This window comes from Chelonia mydas, chromosome 11 (genome assembly GCF_015237465.2).
Source record: "Chelonia mydas isolate rCheMyd1 chromosome 11, rCheMyd1.pri.v2, whole genome shotgun sequence".
Lineage (NCBI taxonomy): Eukaryota > Metazoa > Chordata > Testudines > Cheloniidae > Chelonia > Chelonia mydas.
In genome coordinates this window covers 79,465,244-79,483,838 of record NC_051251.2, presented here as the reverse complement: position 1 = coordinate 79,483,838, position 18,595 = coordinate 79,465,244, and the positions used below count along the sequence as shown (strand labels likewise).

The window sequence follows — 18,595 nt, the reverse complement described above, 5'->3', positions numbered from 1 at the left end:
ATGGCCATCACTGTAGGGTGTCACTCATCCCAGGGCCAGAGTTCCCTGAGCCTGCTCAGATCCGGTGCCCCCTGCACTGGGTGAAAGTTAGCAATGTCCAAAACAGAGAGTCCTGAGGCTGAGGGGAGAGAGATTTACACTGATGGGGAGTCGCAGGGCAGTTACCCAGCTCCTAGGAAAACGGTAAAAGGCAGCTGAAGTAGGCTGATTGGAAAGGCAGCCACAGCTGTGGCCACACCGGATCAGGCCACAGCTGGCCCCGATATAAGGGCTAAGTGAGGAGCTGGGTCAGGCTCACTCTAGCCCTGGAGTGAGAAGGGCCTAGCTGCCTGGGAGTACGGGGCAAAGGCACCGACTTCTAATGGCGCTGGTGGGTGCTCGACCCCCCTCTGCCCCTGGCCCTGCCCTGACTCCACCCCTGCCCTGCCCCCATTCCAACCCCTTCCCCAAAGTCCCCACCCCAACTCCTCCCGCTCTCTGCCCCTATTCGACTCCTTCCCCAAATCCCCGCCCTGGCCCTGCCTCCTCCCCTGAGCGTGCCACGTTCCCACTCCTCCCCACTTCCTCCCGGAGCTTGCTACAGCTGTTTGGTGGCGGCAAGCACTGGGAAGTAGGTGGAGGAGCACAGACACAGCACTCAGGGGGAGGGATAGCTCAGTGGTTTGAGCATTGGCCTGCTAAACCCAGGGTTGTGAGTTCAATCCTTGAGGGGGCCATTTAGGGATCTGGGGCAAAAAACTGGGGATTGGTCCTGCTTCAAGCAGGGGGTTGGACTAGATGACCTCCTGAGGTCCCTTCTGATCCTATGGAGGGAAGCTTGGCTGCCAGTAGGTGCAGAGCACCCATTAATTTTTCTCCAGCCCCGGAGCACCCACGGAGTTGGCGGCTATGATACAGGGTACATCGAGCAGAGCTGTGCTGTGCTGGGGAAGGGCAGGCGAGTCCCGGCTAAAGGCCAGGGGAGGTATTGGGGCTGCAGGGAAAGGCAGCAGGTCCAACCCCCTTGCCAATGATGAGTGGCCATTACAGACTGCAATTTGCTCCAGTGAGAGGGGGCTAGATGAAGACTGGCAGTAGCCACTAAGGCAAGGTGGGTTTAGGGGATTGGGGTTCCCCTGGGAGGGGATACCCTGAGTGAGGGGGCACAACTCCACTCCTGGGGTGATGCTGTGGGTAAAAGGGCTGATGTCATCCGTGGATGTATAGACAGGGGAGAAGTGAGCAGAAGCAAGGTGGTGATTTCACCTCTGAATATGGTGTTGGTGAGACCAGTACTGGAATACTGCATGTGGCTCTGGTGTCCACATTTTAAAAAGGATGTTGAAAAACTTGGAGATGATGCAGAAAAGAGCCATAGAAATGATTCAAGGGCTTGAGGAAAAAGCTGATCGTGAAAGACTTAATGAGCTTAACATGGTAAATTTACCAAAAAGAAAATCGAGAGGTGACTTGATCATGGTTGTGATGCGTTCGGTCACAGAAACCCCTTGAGACTGTAACTTAATGCGCTGGAACACCGCTGAGAATAACCCCCCTGCCAGAATGGGCACCCCTCAACTCCGTCTTGCAGAGCTAGACACTCCAGTTTAGCTCCAGCACAGACACAGAGACACACTCAGCCCTGGGGCTTCTCAGTTAATAGGGACTTGTCCAGTGCTTAGCACACAGCCTTTCTGGGAGTCTGAACCCCAGATAAATCCATCTTGCTCTGCATAAAGCTTATGCAGGGTAAGTTCATAAATGTCCACCCTCTTTAACACTGAAAGAGAGATACGCACAGCTTCTCCCCCCCACCCCCCGGTAACAATTCCTTACACTTGGGTTTATTAATAAATAAAAGTAATTTTATTAAGAATAAAAGGTAGGATTTAAGTAAATATAACAAGATTACAGACCCAACAAAGTGAGTTACTAAGTAAAATAAAACTAACACGCAAGGCTCAGCTTAATATACTAAGAAAGTGGTTACAAATAATAGCTTCTCACCCTAGATGTTATTTCAGGAAAAGTCCTTCTCAGGCCAAAGATGTATTTTGTGGCCTGGGTCCAGCCAATCTCTCCCACCCCTGTGGTTACAGTCCATTTGTTTCCAGGTGCTTTCAGGTATCTCTTTGGGGTGGGGAGGCCATCTCTTAAGCCAGCTGAAGACAATCATTGTTTACTTCCTCCGCCTTATGTAGGATTTCCCCAAGGCGGGAAACCTTTATTTGGTTTGACCCCTGTTAGCCGATGGCCAGGGATGTTTGGTGAGGTGCCAGCTATGCCCGTTTATACCATCCGTGACTTTAACCGCTAGGACGCACTGTCCCTTCGCGGCGGGCAGCCCGGGCTAGGCTGACGGATGCCCCAAGGTCCTAACCACCCGTGACTTTAACTGCTAGAGCTCAGAGCTCCTTCGCAGCGGGCAGTCAACACTGACTGACAGGTGCCCCAATGGCAGCACTAAGAGCCTCTCCACACCCGTGACTTTAACTGCTAGAGCTCAGAGCTCCTTCGCAGCGGGCAGCCAGGATTGACTGACAGGTGCCCCAAGAGTTTGCCCCGTGGAGGCGGCACAACTCAACGCTAGGCTCTTAGTACTCTCACCTAATGGCCAGGCTTTATAGCCAAAACGGCTGAGGTTCTTTAATTGTGTTGGCTGCTTTACAGTAAACCAGAGAAACAAGTCAGGCTTATGCACAATGGTTACCAAAATTTATTAAACTAGATTCTAATCATGTGGTTACAAAATTGCTAGTGCCTACTTATTTAAATGTAGAGATGTTACACACACAAACAAGTTACAAAACTGAAGCCACAATCCCAAAGAAAAGAAAACAAAGTATAGAGCTCTATTTCAAAATATGTGTACACTAAAGATAGGAGATCAGGTGTGGGTGCTTCTTACCCTCCTTGCATCTCTCGATTCCAGCGGTGCCAAGCCAGGATCGGTCACTCAATTCCGCGGAAAGACGAATAAGGGACAAGGTTTAGGGACCCTCTTAGCTGCAGAAGCCTTGGGAGGCTGTCACTTATCTGACCAGCAGATAGATAGTGAAAAGCACTCAAAAATCATGGTGCTGTAGGTCCCATACTTATACCTCTGTACTCCTTTATTCTCTTTCTCCTTTCTTATGCCAAATTGGGGCTGGTCTGTCTGGGCGACGCCAGCTCTCGCAAGAGTAGTTCACACTTGCAAGGGAGAAACAATAAGTTTCGACTACTGGACACTTCTTTTATCAGGGTAAATATTTTCCCACCTAAGATGTTGGGGTGTGTGCATCACGCTATTTAGTAGGGGCTAAGAGCCATGTCTGTCACAGCTTCTCTGTCTGCTGTGAGCCTAATCGTTGTATATGTTCCCAGAGGCACATTGTCACAGCACACCTGTGCTTCTCACAGCTTCAAAGGCTGTGCTGGAATTTATGTTGAGTGCCCTGTTGTTTTGGCTCCCGTGTGTTTCCAGCAATGCTGGTCTGAGGGGGGGGCTGGCTGTCTGGCTACATTCCACCCCCTGATGCACCACACTACATCCCAGATTGCAAGGTGGCGGTGATGCCAGCACCTCTTGCCCTCCTTGGGGAAATCTAGAAATACCCAACAACCAAATTAGAGGATGAGGGTTCGCGGAATTGGTTAGGATCCCTTTTTAGCTCTAGGTATCTGATTTGTGTGGAGGAAAGAGCAGTTTGAATCAAACGCTTCATAATACATAAAGTTACACAAAAAACAATTACAATAATTAAAATGGTTAAAACAGTATTTACAACTGAATGTAAAAACGGGGAGAGGGAAAATCCCAAGTGTATCCCGTTACATATTCCACAGGCCGTCCCCAAACAGTGCGATGCCATTGTCCCACCTCCCCCGAGTCAATGCGAGGGTGGTTGGTGTACCATGCTGGTGGTCCCCACCGAAAGATGTCGCTTTTGTTCCACCAATCATTTAGGCTGAGTGGTACAAATTCAATTCCCAGTCCATTGGTTGAATTTAGCAAGGTGCACATCCAGCAATTTGTAGCACCAGCAGCTGAGGCGATGGTTTGGATTGCTCCCCGAAGAGGATGTTCTGGTATTGCCAAGGTGACTGGAGCCAACAGAAGGATCATGAGGGCTTGCAGGAACATATCTCGGGTGGGTCGTGTTCTAGCTAAAAAACTTATTTTAAAACCAAAAGCAAAAATTACACCTGCTATTATAAGTAATGGCAAATATATCAACAGTCCATAGTAGTCTCTAGTGATCAAACAGGTCTGCTGCATGGTCCATTTTGCTGACAGGTTAGCTGGCAGGTTGCTCGGAACCATGGGACCATTCCTGCAATAAATCACCTGGTCAGCCGGTCTTGGATGCGATCCAAGCCTCTGTAATGGTTATTAATCTTTTATCAGCATTTAAGGCACTCCATACACCTTTCTCTTTATAGGCGTGCAAAACGCAGGTAAAGGTTCCCAGGGCTGGGTGTTTAATCACAACAGTGTCCCCGGGAGCATACTTGGAACTGTGCAGTGGTGTTCTGGCAGGGGAGATAGCTTTCCCTGTAGGGAAGAATCCCCTGCTGATTGGACTTCCTGTAGGAGTCTGTCTGTTGTTTAATCTCTGCACCACTTCGTCCAGTCTGTCTCCCCATGTGCCATCAGTAGGCTTCAAGTGATTCTTTAGCAACCCATTCCAGCGCTCGACCATGCCATTAGATTGAGGTCGATATGGAAGGTGGAAGGTCCATTGGACTCCATGGTTAAGGGTCCATTCCCTTATAAGTTTATTCTTAAAATGCGAACCATTATCTGATTGGATTTCTTGAGGCATTGGGACAATTGCTGTTAAGCGGTTTAGTCCCATAATTGTGGACAACCCTGTTGCCAATCGGGTTGGATATGCAAAACCAATCCCTGAAACAATTTCTACCCCAGTCAAGATGTATTTCCACCTCTGCCTTGTAGTGGGCAGTGGTCCGACATAATCGACCTGCCAGGTTGCCCATAGTGTTTTTCCATCTCTTAGCCTGGCAAACCTTTGTCCTTCTGCTATATGTTTTCTAGTCTCAGCACAAATAGCGCAGGCTTGCACCAGGTCTCTAGCCTGTCTGTGGGTGATAGGCCACCCCCTGATATGTGCTTGCCGCACTAACTCATCACTTCCTGTGTGTCCTAAATTATCATGTAACCATGAATATAAGCGTTCCCATTCTACTTGTGTGGTAAAGAGCTGGGCAGCTGCATCGGCTAAATTGTTTAACTGTGCAGCTGGGGTATTATTCCTCTGATGAGCTGAGACATGTCCTATAGACAGGGGTTGTTGCAGGGCATGCTGATATAACCACTTCCAGTATTCCAGTCCCCATACTGGTTTACCTCCTATTTCCCAGTGGTTATTTTTCCAGTTAGTGATCCACTGAGTGGCACCTGCCCATACCGCATAGGAGTCCGTATATACTGCGGTGGCTCCTGCTTCACAGGCCAGTTTAATTGCAGCCAATTCTGCAAGTTGTGCTGACCCATCAATTTCAGCAGTTAGGGGTGCTGCAGAGGTGTCTGCAGGCACTGCTGCAGCTTTTCCCTTCCATTTTCCTTTAACCAGCCTGGCACTGCCATCAGTGAACCATACTCCCTCAGGCTTAGAAGGGTCAAATGGGGCAGCATCCTTAATGGGAGATTGCTGTGGAGGTAGGCTGTATTCATCAGGCATTCCTACTTTCCATAGGGATTCCTGAATCATAGTGGGGTTTTGTGCAGTGTCTGCACTACCTACCCTGTGGTGTATGTAAAGTGCCCATCTTTGGACAGTCATTTTTTGTGCTACACCAGGTGGTAACTCTTTCCCTTCCAATATAGGTTTAATGATTGGAAGAGGAGTGTGAATTGTGATGTCCTTATTCTGAGTTAATTCCTCAGTTTCTCTCAAGGCTGTGTAAGCTGCCAGAAGCACCTTCTCATAAGGCGTGTAGTTAGCCTGTGACCCTTGCCATGACTTGGAACCAAACTGAATTGGTCGTTTGGGAGCAGTGTCACTTTCTTGCCAGAGAGCATAAGACATTCCAGTGGCTCCCACAGTTAGGTACAAATGGAATGGGGCTTCAGGATGTATGGGACCCAGAGCCTGATAGGTGTGTATCTCCCCTATCAGTTGCCTGAGGGCTTCCTCATGGGCAGGAGCCCATTCCCAGGCAGCACTTTTCTTTAACAAATTGTACAATGGTCTGGCTATAATGGCAAAGCCAGGTACATGTTTTCTCCAAAACCCCAGGGTTCCCAAAATCTGTCTCAATTGATCTTTACTTTCAGGGGAGGGTGCCTGATTTAGCTCTTGCACAGTGTCATTAGGCACAGACCTCCTACCTCCCATCCATACAGTACCTAAGAATTTTATCTCTTGGGAGGGACCTTGGCATTTCTCAGCTGGTAACTCTAAATTAAGGGCTTCTAGTGCTTCTTTGATTTGATTCATAGCCTCCTGTACCTCTTCTGAGGTTTTCCCACCTATTAAGATGTCATCAATGTATTGCACAGTTTGTATATTGGGTGGCAGTATAAGGTCATCTAGGACCTTTGCCAGTGCCCCATGGCAAATAGTGGGTGAGTGTTTAAACCCTTGTGGCATTCGGGTAAAAGTGTATTGTACACCTTTCCAAGTAAAAGCAAATCTTTCCTGGTCAGCTGGTTGCAAAGGGACCATGAAGAACATGTCCTTTACATCTAATACTGCTAGCCAGGGTTTATCCCAGGTTTGTATGGTGTTTACAATATCTGTTATGCTAGGGACTGCTGCAGTTAATGGTCCAGTGTTACTGTTTAGCTTCCTATAGTCTATAGTGAGTCTCCATTTGCCATTTGGTTTCTTGATGGGCCACACAGGAGAATTAAAGTGAGAGTGGGTACGAATTAAAATTCCTCGCTGTTCCAAATCTTTGATCAGGTCAGTAACAGGGCTTATGGCCTCAGCTGGGACATTATACTGCTTTATGTTTGTTACTGTTGAGGGCGGGAGAGCAGGCGCGCTGCTAAGTAAGTTTACAGAATAGTGGGGAGGGCTTTCCTCTTCCAGGTGGGTGGCATGAGGAACAGAACTGACTCCAAAAGCCCATCTTTCCCCATTAATCCTTCCCTTCTTTCCTCTTAAAACGTCCATGCCCAGTATGTTGGCATTGCCCAAAATCACCTCATATTTTCGGGGCTGATGGTGGGGTTGCAATGGGATATCCAGTTTTATCTTAACTAATGGGTAAGTTATGGTACTGCCATTTACTCCCGTAACAAGTACCTGCTTTCGGCCAGTAGGTGGCGAGCCCTGAAAACTTTCTCGCTTAATCATGGACATTTGAGCCCCTGTGTCCATTAAGAAAGGAACAATGTGTTTGTCATTTACAGTTACATATATCCGGGGGTCTTTTGCTGTTGTTTTCTCCTCTTTGGATTTAAGCTGGTTTATTGGGAGAGGAGAGTGACCCCCGCAAGCTAGTTTCCCTGTTCTGGTAACTCTTGCAGTTGCTGCAGCAATGGAGTATACAGGGTGTTTGCAGCTGGGGAAGGAGGAGAGAGCTGCAGAGGTGCACTGGGAGTAGCATTAGTTGTCTCCCAGTCAGCTCTTTTAAAGGTGGTGAATAATTTTAGCCGCTCTGTGGGCAGTCCATTTATCACATCTCTGGGATACCCTAAAGCCAGACATTGTCTCCACAACTTGGCTCTAAGCTCCTTTTCCTCCTGGGTTGGCTCTCGCTTGTTTTTATGTCCTTTAGATGGTGCCCCCTTGTTTCCCTGAAGGGAACGCATCTTAGCTTTGCCTGTCAGTGCTCTGATGTCTCCGAATTCTCTAAAGTATGACACCAGAAGGTTTAGCAGTGCCCGAAAGGTACTGTTATGTGCTGCAGCTTCTGATCTAAGGGACAGTGCCACAGCCCTATGGTTACTCGGAGCTCCCTTAAGCAGGGGTCTGAGATCCTCTACATTTACCTGACCCTCCCATGGACTTTCATAGGCTAACTCTTGAGGGTTTTGGCCAAGCATGCTAATGACAGCCACAGTTAATAGAACTGCTTTTACCTCATCTATGTTGGTCCAGTGCATTACTGTGGGTTCATCTCGGTCTGCTGGGTAAATTCCTCTTGCCCATCGACAAGCCAGAGACCAAAGTGTTTTAGGGGTGTTCCCCTCTGAGTGTTCCAGGAATATTCCTGCACCTAAGTTAAGGCGCTCAGTTTCTTGGGCTGTCAGGCGTATATATCCACCCCCAGTGTCCCAGAGGCGGACCAGCCACTCTATTATACCTTCCTCAGGCTTTTTAGCAAAATCTCCCTGGATTGTTTTTAACTCCATGGGAGTATATTGGCGGGTGGTAATTTTGGTAAAGTGTGTTGGAGCTTTACTCCCTTTTCCCTTTTTACCTCCCCTTTTTGTTTTTGAAGAGGTGGATGGATCATTATCATCCCCTTCTTCATCCAGCTCTGCCCCACTCAAATTTCCCTCATGTTCTTCTGATTTGTGATGTGTGATAGCTGGTCTTAATTTTACAGAGGGACCTTCCTCCTCAGAGGAGGGGGACTCATCTGCTGAATCCCAAATGTCTCCATCCCATTCCTCAGGGTCTAGCCAGAGAGCAGTCTCAACCTTAGCCCGGTTGATTCTGCGTGTTTTAGTCTCCAGCTTTTCCCTTCGTTCTATCCCTTCTTTCTCAATTAAGGGAAGTAATCTTTTCTGAAGATGTTCCATATCCCTATTCAGTGTTCTTACTCTGGTATCTAAATTCTGGCATTCCTTGCGCAGTGTGTCCCTTTCCTGTTGTAGCCTATTAAATTCTGTTGCCAGACTATGATAATCTTTACAGGCAGCTTGCCAAATGTTAGTAAGCAGCCATATACAAGCACCTTTTCCTTTCCCTTTCTTCATCTTGCAGGCAGTTCTCCAGTTACAGAAATGCTGCCAGATCTCTGCTGGTTTTCCCCAATATTTCTCCAGCAGTTCTTTGCTCCACAGAGGATTTCCCCATCCCTCTTGGGTCAAACTTTTCTCTAGCTCAGGGAATTCTGTGGTGTTTATCATGACTGGTTTCATTGTGTTACTGTAGTGCAGCCTATATCACAATCCTGTTCGTGACGCCAAATCTGTTAGCCGATGGCCAGGGATGTTTGGTGAGGTGCCAGCTATGCCCGTTTATACCATCCGTGACTTTAACCGCTAGGACGCACTGTCCCTTCGCGGCGGGCAGCCCGGGCTAGGCTGACGGATGCCCCAAGGTCCTAACCACCCGTGACTTTAACTGCTAGAGCTCAGAGCTCCTTCGCAGCGGGCAGTCAACACTGACTGACAGGTGCCCCAATGGCAGCACTAAGAGCCTCTCCACACCCGTGACTTTAACTGCTAGAGCTCAGAGCTCCTTCGCAGCGGGCAGCCAGGATTGACTGACAGGTGCCCCAAGAGTTTGCCCCGTGGAGGCGGCACAACTCAACGCTAGGCTCTTAGTACTCTCACCTAATGGCCAGGCTTTATAGCCAAAACGGCTGAGGTTCTTTAATTGTGTTGGCTGCTTTACAGTAAACCAGAGAAACAAGTCAGGCTTATGCACAATGGTTACCAAAATTTATTAAACTAGATTCTAATCATGTGGTTACAAAATTGCTAGTGCCTACTTATTTAAATGTAGAGATGTTACACACACAAACAAGTTACAAAACTGAAGCCACAATCCCAAAGAAAAGAAAACAAAGTATAGAGCTCTATTTCAAAATATGTGTACACTAAAGATAGGAGATCAGGTGTGGGTGCTTCTTACCCTCCTTGCATCTCTCGATTCCAGCGGTGCCAAGCCAGGATCGGTCACTCAATTCCGCGGAAAGACGAATAAGGGACAAGGTTTAGGGACCCTCTTAGCTGCAGAAGCCTTGGGAGGCTGTCACTTATCTGACCAGCAGATAGATAGTGAAAAGCACTCAAAAATCATGGTGCTGTAGGTCCCATACTTATACCTCTGTACTCCTTTATTCTCTTTCTCCTTTCTTATGCCAAATTGGGGCTGGTCTGTCTGGGTGACGCCAGCTCTCGCAAGAGTAGTTCACACTTGCAAGGGAGAAACAATAAGTTTCGACTACTGGACACTTCTTTTATCAGGGTAAATATTTTCCCACCTAGGATGTTGGGGTGTGTGCATCACGCTATTTAGTAGGGGCTAAGAGCCATGTCTGTCACAGCTTCTCTGTCTGCTGTGAGCCTAATCGTTGTATATGTTCCCAGAGGCACATTGTCACAGCACACCTGTGCTTCTCACAGCTTCAAAGGCTGTGCTGGAATTTATGTTGAGTGCCCTGTTGTTTTGGCTCCCGTGTGTTTCCAGCAATGCTGGTCTGAGGGGGGGGCTGGCTGTCTGGCTACAACCCCCTAGCCATTCCCATCTGGAAAAATACCAGATTTAAGATGGATTCCAGTATCAGGTGACATGGTCACATGTCTCTGTAAGACCCTAGCCACCAATCTTCCTGGGCCGGTCCCCAAGCACACAGGAAGGCTTGTAGGTAAACAAGGCCATTCACAACTCATTGTTTCTGAAGCACCCTTAATGGCTGCCATTTAATATCACTACATCAGTAATACAAGTTTATACCTTATTTTCCTAAATCCAGACATAGAAATAATACATGCAAACAAATAGGTAGGAGCTCTCCGCTGACATCTGCTGGTGAGCTGGGGAAATGACTAATTACACCTGCCTCCAACCATCTTCTCAATATCTCATTGAAAAGTGTCATGAGTGGTCTCTGCCGAAGCTAATGTCTAACTGATTGTCACAGTTATTAACATGTAACATGTAGGGTATAGTGTCCAAAACTGTTGGAGGTGAAAGATCTCATCTGGGGTGGGGTGAGAGACCCAGGACTGTCTCAAGCAACATTGAGAACAATGGACTTCCGGAACCCAGCCCAAGCCCTGTGTTTACTGTCCGGACCAGAAGCAGGCTTGAGCATTTACTAAGACAAAAGAACCCCAAGAAAAGTCTCTGAATAGGGGACCCCTGGGGGAAGAGACAATAAACTGTAATTGTACAGGCAGTCCTCGGACTTATGACACAATTGGTTCCTAAATCACATCTTAAGTTGAAATGTCGTAACTTGGAATCAATTTTCCCATTGGAACAATGTTAAAAATGGGGGACTTATTTCTAAACCGAGGCCCGATATACTATTTTCACCCATATTTTTATACTCAATCAATTATAGACGAGTAATATAGCTCCATTAATGTATTCATATTGAAAATAGCAATCATGTTGACATAAAAGAATCAGACACTAAGAATACATAAAGAAATATAGTACCTGTACAATACTGTACACTGTACATTACCCCTACCCACAAATGATCTAAAAAGCATAGACAAATTTTAAAGCCTTAAAATTTTTTTAACATAACTTGTCTTCATCATTCCTGGGCATTGCTGATCTAAGAAACCTACTGAAGGGATGAAAAAGGAGATGGGACACGTTCTTCTGAGCTCACAGGTGGGTCTAATTGGATGGGGCTTTCAGGAGTTGTTGAGGTGATTTGGTAGAACATAAGGAAGTGCCCACGGAAGTTTGGGCAGATGTTCTCTTCTTTTCCTTGTAAATTTCTCTGTAGCAGCAGTACGTGTTGTATATGTCCCTATTCACAGGTGCACTGCGTTCAATGTTAGGGTCATGCTCCTCAAACAGGGACATGGCAGCTTCCAAATGTTGAAATGCCTCAGCCAACACTTTTATTGTCAAGACTTTACGAGGAGGAGTCTCTTGAACAGTGGGTGCATCTTCTTGTTCCTCTGCCACTTTTTGCTGTTCCCATTCAATGAGGTCCTCATTAGTTAATTCTTCAGAATGTGATGCCAGCAACTCCTCAACATCCTTTGGTGCAATGTCTAAGTTCAGGTCTTTGCCCATTTCAACAACATTTTTGGTCACCTTTTTAACAGTGTCAGTAAAGCCTTTGAAGTCAGACACAAAATCAGGACACAATTTTTTCCAAACACCATTCAAATCGGGTTGTTTGATTTCATTCCATGCCTCATCAATGTTCTTAACTGCATGGCAAATGTTGAAGCTCTTCCAGAATTCCTTCAGAGTTGGCCCACCTTGCTTCTCAGTTTCCCAGATGGCCTGACCAAATGTGCTCCTGAGATAGTAGGCCTTGAACGATGCAATTACCCCCTGTTCCATGGGTTGCAACAAGGAAGTGGTGTTTGGGGGCAGAAACACCACTTGGATGTCAGGATGCATGTCACCAAGGCTGGTTGGATGACCAGGAGCATTGTCGAGGATTAACAATGCTTTAAATGCAAGATTGTTTTTGCTGCAATAATTCCTGACACTTGGCACAAAATGATAATTAAACCAATCCTCAAAAATGTCTTTATTGACCTGTGCCTTAGGATCGAATTTCCAGATCGCTGGGAGGAATGCTTTGGAATATCTGTGCAAAGCCCTGGGGTTTTCCGAACGATACACAAGCAAAGGTTTAAGTTTAAAGTCACCTGCAGCATTTGCACCGAACAAAAGAGTGATCCTATCTTTAGCAGCTTTGTACCCTGGCATGGATTTCTCCTCTTTGGCAATGTCGGTTCTCGACGGCATTTTTTTCCAAAAGAGCCTAGTTTCGTCAACATTAAAAACTTGTTGAGCACAATACCCACCCTTTTCAATGATCTCAGCCAATGTCTTAGGAAAAACATGAGCTGCCTGCTCATCTGCACTGACAGCTTCATCTGAGACCTTCATGTTATGCAGATTGGCCCTGGCTTTAAACCGCATCAACCATTCCCCATTTGCATTAAAAGGCTCAGCATCAGAACTCTCCCCCAGTTGTTTCTTTAGATCGTCATAAAGACTCCCAGCCTTTTCCCGAATTCTGCCTGAGCTCACCGGAGCACAGCGTTCATATTGATCCTCCAGCCAAATGATTAACAATCTTTCAACCTGGTCAATAAGTCCAACATGCTGCTTAGTTATCACAGTTGATTGTATAGGAGCTGAGCCCTTAACACGTTTCTGAATCCATTCCTTCTTTTGCAGGATGGTTGCGATAGTTGATCGGGGGATCCCCAAAACTCTGCTGATTTCAGTTGGCGTCTCACCTCTTTCGGACCTCTCAAATATTTCAATTTTTGTATTCAAACTTCTTCTATGTTTCGTAGAAGAAGAAACACCACTTTCACCAGATTTTCGCTTTTCTGCCATTATTATGGGCAAAGAAACACTAAATTTTAAGAAAAAGTTTGGAAGTGCGAAGATCCACCACGTAAAAATGGCGTCAGAACAGCAATTGAGCACCTTGAGTTAGGGAGATGGGAGGCACCGAACGTTGCTGTAAACATATGAACTTGTTCGCTGGCTTTGGGTTGCGTCCTCTCAGGTGCCGGAAAGTCAAAAACGATGTCAGAAAGTCAAAACAGGGTGTCAGTTTTATAAACGGCGTAAGTGCCGTTTGTCATAACTTGAACGTCGTAAATTCAAGGCCTACCTGTATAACAGAATAGGAAAGGACACAAGATGTTATCCATTCTGGAGGAGAGACTCTGTCAGCAGACATGTCTCATGAAAAGAGCATCCCAGCTTTTGAAACTGGACAGGTACACCGTTGGATGAGAAATACTTTATTAGACAGGAAGTAACTTGTAAATGAGTACAGCCTAGGAGACATGTTTTTCTTTAACCTGTAACTGTATGTTTCCAAATCCGTATACCAGCTTTCATTAGAATCTCTGTCTCAAGCTCTGTTAAATAAACTTCAATTTATTTTTACTGTAGACACATCTAAGTAACTTGTGCTAAGCAGAGAATTAAATACAGGTGAAACCAGCAAACTGGGGGGCACTGCTTCTCTTGAGGCAACGGACTGGCATACATTGCAGATGTCCAGAAGACCAAGGACTGGGAATTCAAGTGTAAAAAAGGGGGCTGTAAATAGAAGGAAAGAGTGGGGCTCATGGCACTGAGGGAGGAGTATCTCTATAGCCAGTAGCCAGTGGCTGGGTGAGTGGGCAACAAAATGGCACATGAAATGCAGTGTTGATAAATGCAAAGTAATGCACATTGGTAAAAAAACAATCACAACTATATATCCAAAATTATGGGCATCTAAATTAGCTGTTATCACTCAAGAAAGAGACCTTGGAATCATTGTGGATCGTTCTCTGAAACCATCTGCTCAATGGGCAGAAGCAGTCAAAAAAGCAAACAGAATGGAAGGAATGATTGGGAAAAGGATAGATAATAAGACAAAATATATCATAATGCCACTACATAAATCCATGATACGTCCACATTTTGAATATTGTGTGCAGTTCTCATCCCATCTCAAAAAAAGATATATTAGAATTGGAAAAAGTACAGAGAAGGGCAACAAGAACGATGAAGGGGATGAAACAGCTTCCAAACAAGAAGCGATTAAAAAGGCTGGGACTGTTCATCTTAGGAAAGGGGCGACTAAGCGGAGCCACGATACAGAGCTACCAACACATAACTGGGGTGGGAACAGTGAACGAGGACGTGTTATTTACCCCCTCACATAACTCAAGAACCAGGGGGCATCCAATGAAGTTACTAGGCAGCAGGTTTGAAACAAACAACAGGAAGTATTTCTTCACACAAGGCACAGTCAGCCTGTGGCACTCGGCACCAGGGAATGCTCTCCCCTCGAACCCTGCTCTGGGGTGTAGGGTCCCCCTCTCAGGGCTGCTGCTGCTGCCCAAACAGCACAACAGTGATGGGACCCTGCTGTCCCTCCTCAACCCCCAGTAGCCCCTGGGCTGCCTCGGCTGTGGGGAGGGGGAATTCCTGAGCCCACACTGCCCTGTCTGCAGCCGACAGGAGTGGAAGCCCCCAGGAGACGCTGCAGGAGGAAGCCCGTGGGGCCGCGGTAGGAGCTTGGGGCCGCAGAAGGACAGGGCTGCAGGGCAGGACAGAAGTCCCGATTCCGGGCTGCCTCAGCTGGGGTGGAAGACAGTCAGTCCCCAGCCTGGGCTGTCCCGCCGTTGGGGAGCAGGTGTGTGGAATTCCTGAGCCCCAGCTGGAACAGGGCAGGAAGGATGGAAGTCCCCAGCCTGGGCTGCCCCAACCCCTTGCTGGAGCTGGGAGAGGCCCGGAGCCCAGGTTGCCCCGGAGCCGGAGCCAGCAGGTGAGGGGAGAGCCCCGGGGGAAAGGGCTGGGGCTGCGCTGGAAAGTGACTGCACCAGCAGCCTCTCCCTGCCCCAGCTCTGCTCCCGGGGGAGCTGCCAGTCTCAGAGCTCCTGCCCTCCCAGACCCCCCCAGGCTCTGCCCCTCCAGTGCCTGCAGGAGCCGAGCCAGCTCCGGGAGAGCGAATGCCCCAGGCCGGGCTAAGGACCAAGGCTCCCAGCCAGAGGGGAGCAGAGAGGGAGCAGGAGGGAGACAGGGGGAGAGACTGGAAGGGGCAGCAGGAGCAATAAGTGGGGTGGGTGAGGGTCCCAGCCAGCGATGAGCTGCCAAAATCTTAACAACCGGTTCCCTATAAAAAGTTCTGATTTAAGGGATGTGCCCCAGTATGTATTTTTTGTACCAACAGGGTTACCATATGTCCGTATTTTCCCGGACGGCGATTTAAGAACCAAAAAGCCTGACCTGCCCGGGAAAATACGGGTGTGTTTTAACCCTGCCTAAAGTTCTTTTTTAAAAGATGGGCCTGAACTAGAAATGAGCTCCGTTTCACATGTGTGGGTCCCCGCCACTCCCTGGGGGTGTGCTCGGGTTGACCAGATGTCCCCATTTTATAGGGACAGTCCCGATTTTGGGTCTTTTTCTTATATAGGCTCCTATTACCCCCCATCCCCATCCCAATTTTTCACACTTGCTGTCTGGTCACCCTAGGGTGTGCACAAGTGTGGGTTCCAGCTGCTCCCTGCCCCCCTCATTGAAGCAGGTGTGCAGGGTTACTGCCCTGGGAACTGCAGGGCACCAGTGGACGTGGAGCCAGCTGCAGACAGGGGCATGGGGCAGGGCTAGCTGGAGGCAGGGGGTGCGGAGCTGGCTGGAGACAGGAGGGTGCGGGGTTGGCTGGAGGCAGGGAAGGGGCTGACTGGAGGTAGGGGCTGGCTGCAGGCAGGGCAGGGGAGTGCGGGGCTGGCTGGAGACAGGGGGTGTGGGACTGGCTGGCTTCGGGCGGGGCTGCAGGGGGGTGCAGCAGGGGTTGGCTGGAGATGGGGGGTGTGGAGCTGGCTAGCTTTGGGCAGGGGGGTGCGGCAGGGGTTGGCTGGAGACAGGGCAGGGGGTGCGGCAGAGGTTGGCTGCAGGCAGGGCAGGGGGTGCAGGGCTGGTGCGGGCAGGGCAGGGGGTGCGGCAGGGGCTGGTGCGGGCAGAGGGTGCGGGGGTGGCTGGAGACAGGGGGTGCAGGGGTGGCTGGAGACAGGGGCTGGCTGTGGGCAGGGCAGAGGGTGCGGGGGTGGCTGGAGGCAGGGGCTGGCTGCGGGCAGGGCAGGGGGCGCGGGGGTGGCTGGAGGCAGGGGGTGCAGGGGGTGGCTGCGGGCAGGGGGGTGGGTATTCATGGGGAGAGTGGCTCAGAGTGGCCCGAGCAGCAGGATGCAGCCCGGGTCCAGCAGAGCAGCCGGGAACCCACCAGGCAGCAGCGGGAGCCCCAGGGCCAGGGGTCAGGGGAGCAGCAGCAGCACCAGGGTCAGGCCCAGGGCCAGGCGGCAGCCCACATGGCTCCCGCAGCGCAGCGCCCCCAGCGGCCAGAGGAAGAATTACATCACTTCTCGGCCGGAGCCCACCAAAGACTCAACACCCCCTGCAGGGAAGCGGGTTAACAACTGGTTCTAAAACTGCTTCAAAATTTAACAACCGGTTCACATGAACCGGTGCGAACCAGCTCCAGCTCACCACTGGTCCCAGCTCCCAGCCCTGCCCAGTTCCATGGTGGATGAGATGGGGGAGGGGAGGTTTAGAGTCCTTCTATGCAGATACCCCAGGCATGAGAAAGTTTTTTGGGGGGGGCTCCTTCCGTACAGGGGCCCTCATCCCTGGGACTCCATCTATACAAACCCCTCACCCTGAGGATACAAACCTTGGTGGCCCCAAATAAGCCCTGAGCCACGTGCAGCCTCCAGTTACTGATGGGCCCTGCCCAGCTGCTGTCCTACCTGTGAGCTGGTGACCCCAGCTGTCCCCCCTCCCAGCCCCAGAGCAGAGATCCCCCACTCCAGGACATGCAGGCAGCAGTGGGATCCCCCATCAGCCCTGCCCCAGCTGCACAGAGACAAATCGCTCTTTATCTTGGGGAGAGTCAGAGACACAAGGGACCCTGAATCTGTCTCCCCGGGGCTGGGGCTCTGTCCCGACTCAGGGCCTGAATGGAGAGATGGTGGGGATGGAGTCATCAGGCCTTACCGTCCATCTCTGGGCTCGGTGTCTCCCCAGGCTCTGTCTGTCCCTGGGAGCTGGCAGGTCTTCTGTGCTTCCCCCGGGCTCGGTGCCTCTCTGTGTGCTCTGGAGTGAGTATTATATCTGCACCCAAAGGCTCCACCCACCCTTGGGGCCTGTGGATAGAAACATCCCGTGCCATGCATCACAAGAACCCGACCCAGTCAGGGTGTGTCCTCCCCCCACACATCCGCTGATGACTTGCCATGACACAGACCATTTGGCAGCTCCCTTATGTTTCCTTGGCCCCATTCTCTGGCTTGCCCCCATGTGACCCAGGAGTAACAGGTTTAGTTTCACTTTCCTGTTCCCAGAAATGTGCTGCTCTGACAGCAATCATCCATTTCCCTTCTGCCAACTCCCTGCTCCTGTGGGCTGACTTGGGAAGAGTCATTAGGGACAAAGAGCCACCTCCCATCGCATGTTAGCCAGTTCCTGCAGCTTGGCCTCTCCTCAGCTCCAGCCAGGTGTTGCATCTGCTCTGGGTGAGGATGCTGTACAGGTGAATCATAGGACTGGAAGGGACCTCGAGAGGTCATCAAGTCCAGTCCCCTGCACTCATGGCAGGATCAGCACCATCTAGAACATCCCTGACAGGTGTTTGTCTAACCTGCTCTTCAAACTCTCTAATGTGTAATCACACACCTCCAGGGTGTGGTGCTCTGTCCCATGGCGTGGAACTGAGCCCGCTTAGAGACTAATGAGTCTGCTACAGCCTAGTGAACAGCCATGTGGCTTTTAGCTCATGCAACAGAGGTTCATGCATTTAGCTCCAGAGGTTCCCAGGTTCAATCCTGCCTGCCAGTGACGGGGGTCTGCTAGCATTACCTAGGGAACAATGGTGCATGTGAGCATCGCATCTCTCACTCAGACTATGTCTACACTACACACTCTCTGCTGGCACAGGCCCCGCGGGTAGATGCAGCTGCACCAGCTGAAGGAGTTCTTCCATAGGTGTAGAAACAGCACCTCTCTGAACGATGCTAGCTGTGCCAACAGACATCCTCCTCCGGCCTTTACCCTCTATTATCCAACAGGGCCAGTTCTCCACAGAACTGGGGGTTGGGGCCCAGAGCCACAAGGGGACTTAGGTATTGCAATGCCTAATTGTTAGACTTGTAGAAAATCACTGGAACAACACTGTGCTCCATAAGGCCTGAGCTAGGTGCCTGGGCTCCCCATACAATGCACAGGGGGAGAGACAACTGAGAACAATGAGGAGTCCTGTGGCA

General features: G+C 49.5%; 1 protein-coding gene across 1 annotated transcript; it reads right to left on the bottom strand.

Annotated features, from left to right (window-relative positions):
• Positions 1–9,533: 9,533 nt before the first annotated feature.
• On the bottom strand, positions 9,534–17,563 carry LOC114021907 (tigger transposable element-derived protein 1). Its single transcript, XM_037912656.2, has 2 exons — positions 17,331–17,563; positions 9,534–13,452 (listed from the first exon to the last, which is right to left on the bottom strand). Exon 2 carries the CDS (start codon positions 13,167–13,169, stop codon positions 11,469–11,471), a length of 1,701 nt encoding a protein of 566 aa, XP_037768584.1. The 5' UTR covers positions 13,170–13,452; positions 17,331–17,563; the 3' UTR covers positions 9,534–11,468.
• Between the last annotated feature and the right edge of the window lie 1,032 nt (positions 17,564–18,595).

Bases quoted from the DNA above. Each gene is read 5' to 3' on its own strand.
- LOC114021907 (XM_037912656.2), bottom strand. From the start codon at position 13,169: ATGGCAGAAAAGCGAAAATCTGGTGAAAGTGGTGTTTCTTCTTCTACG.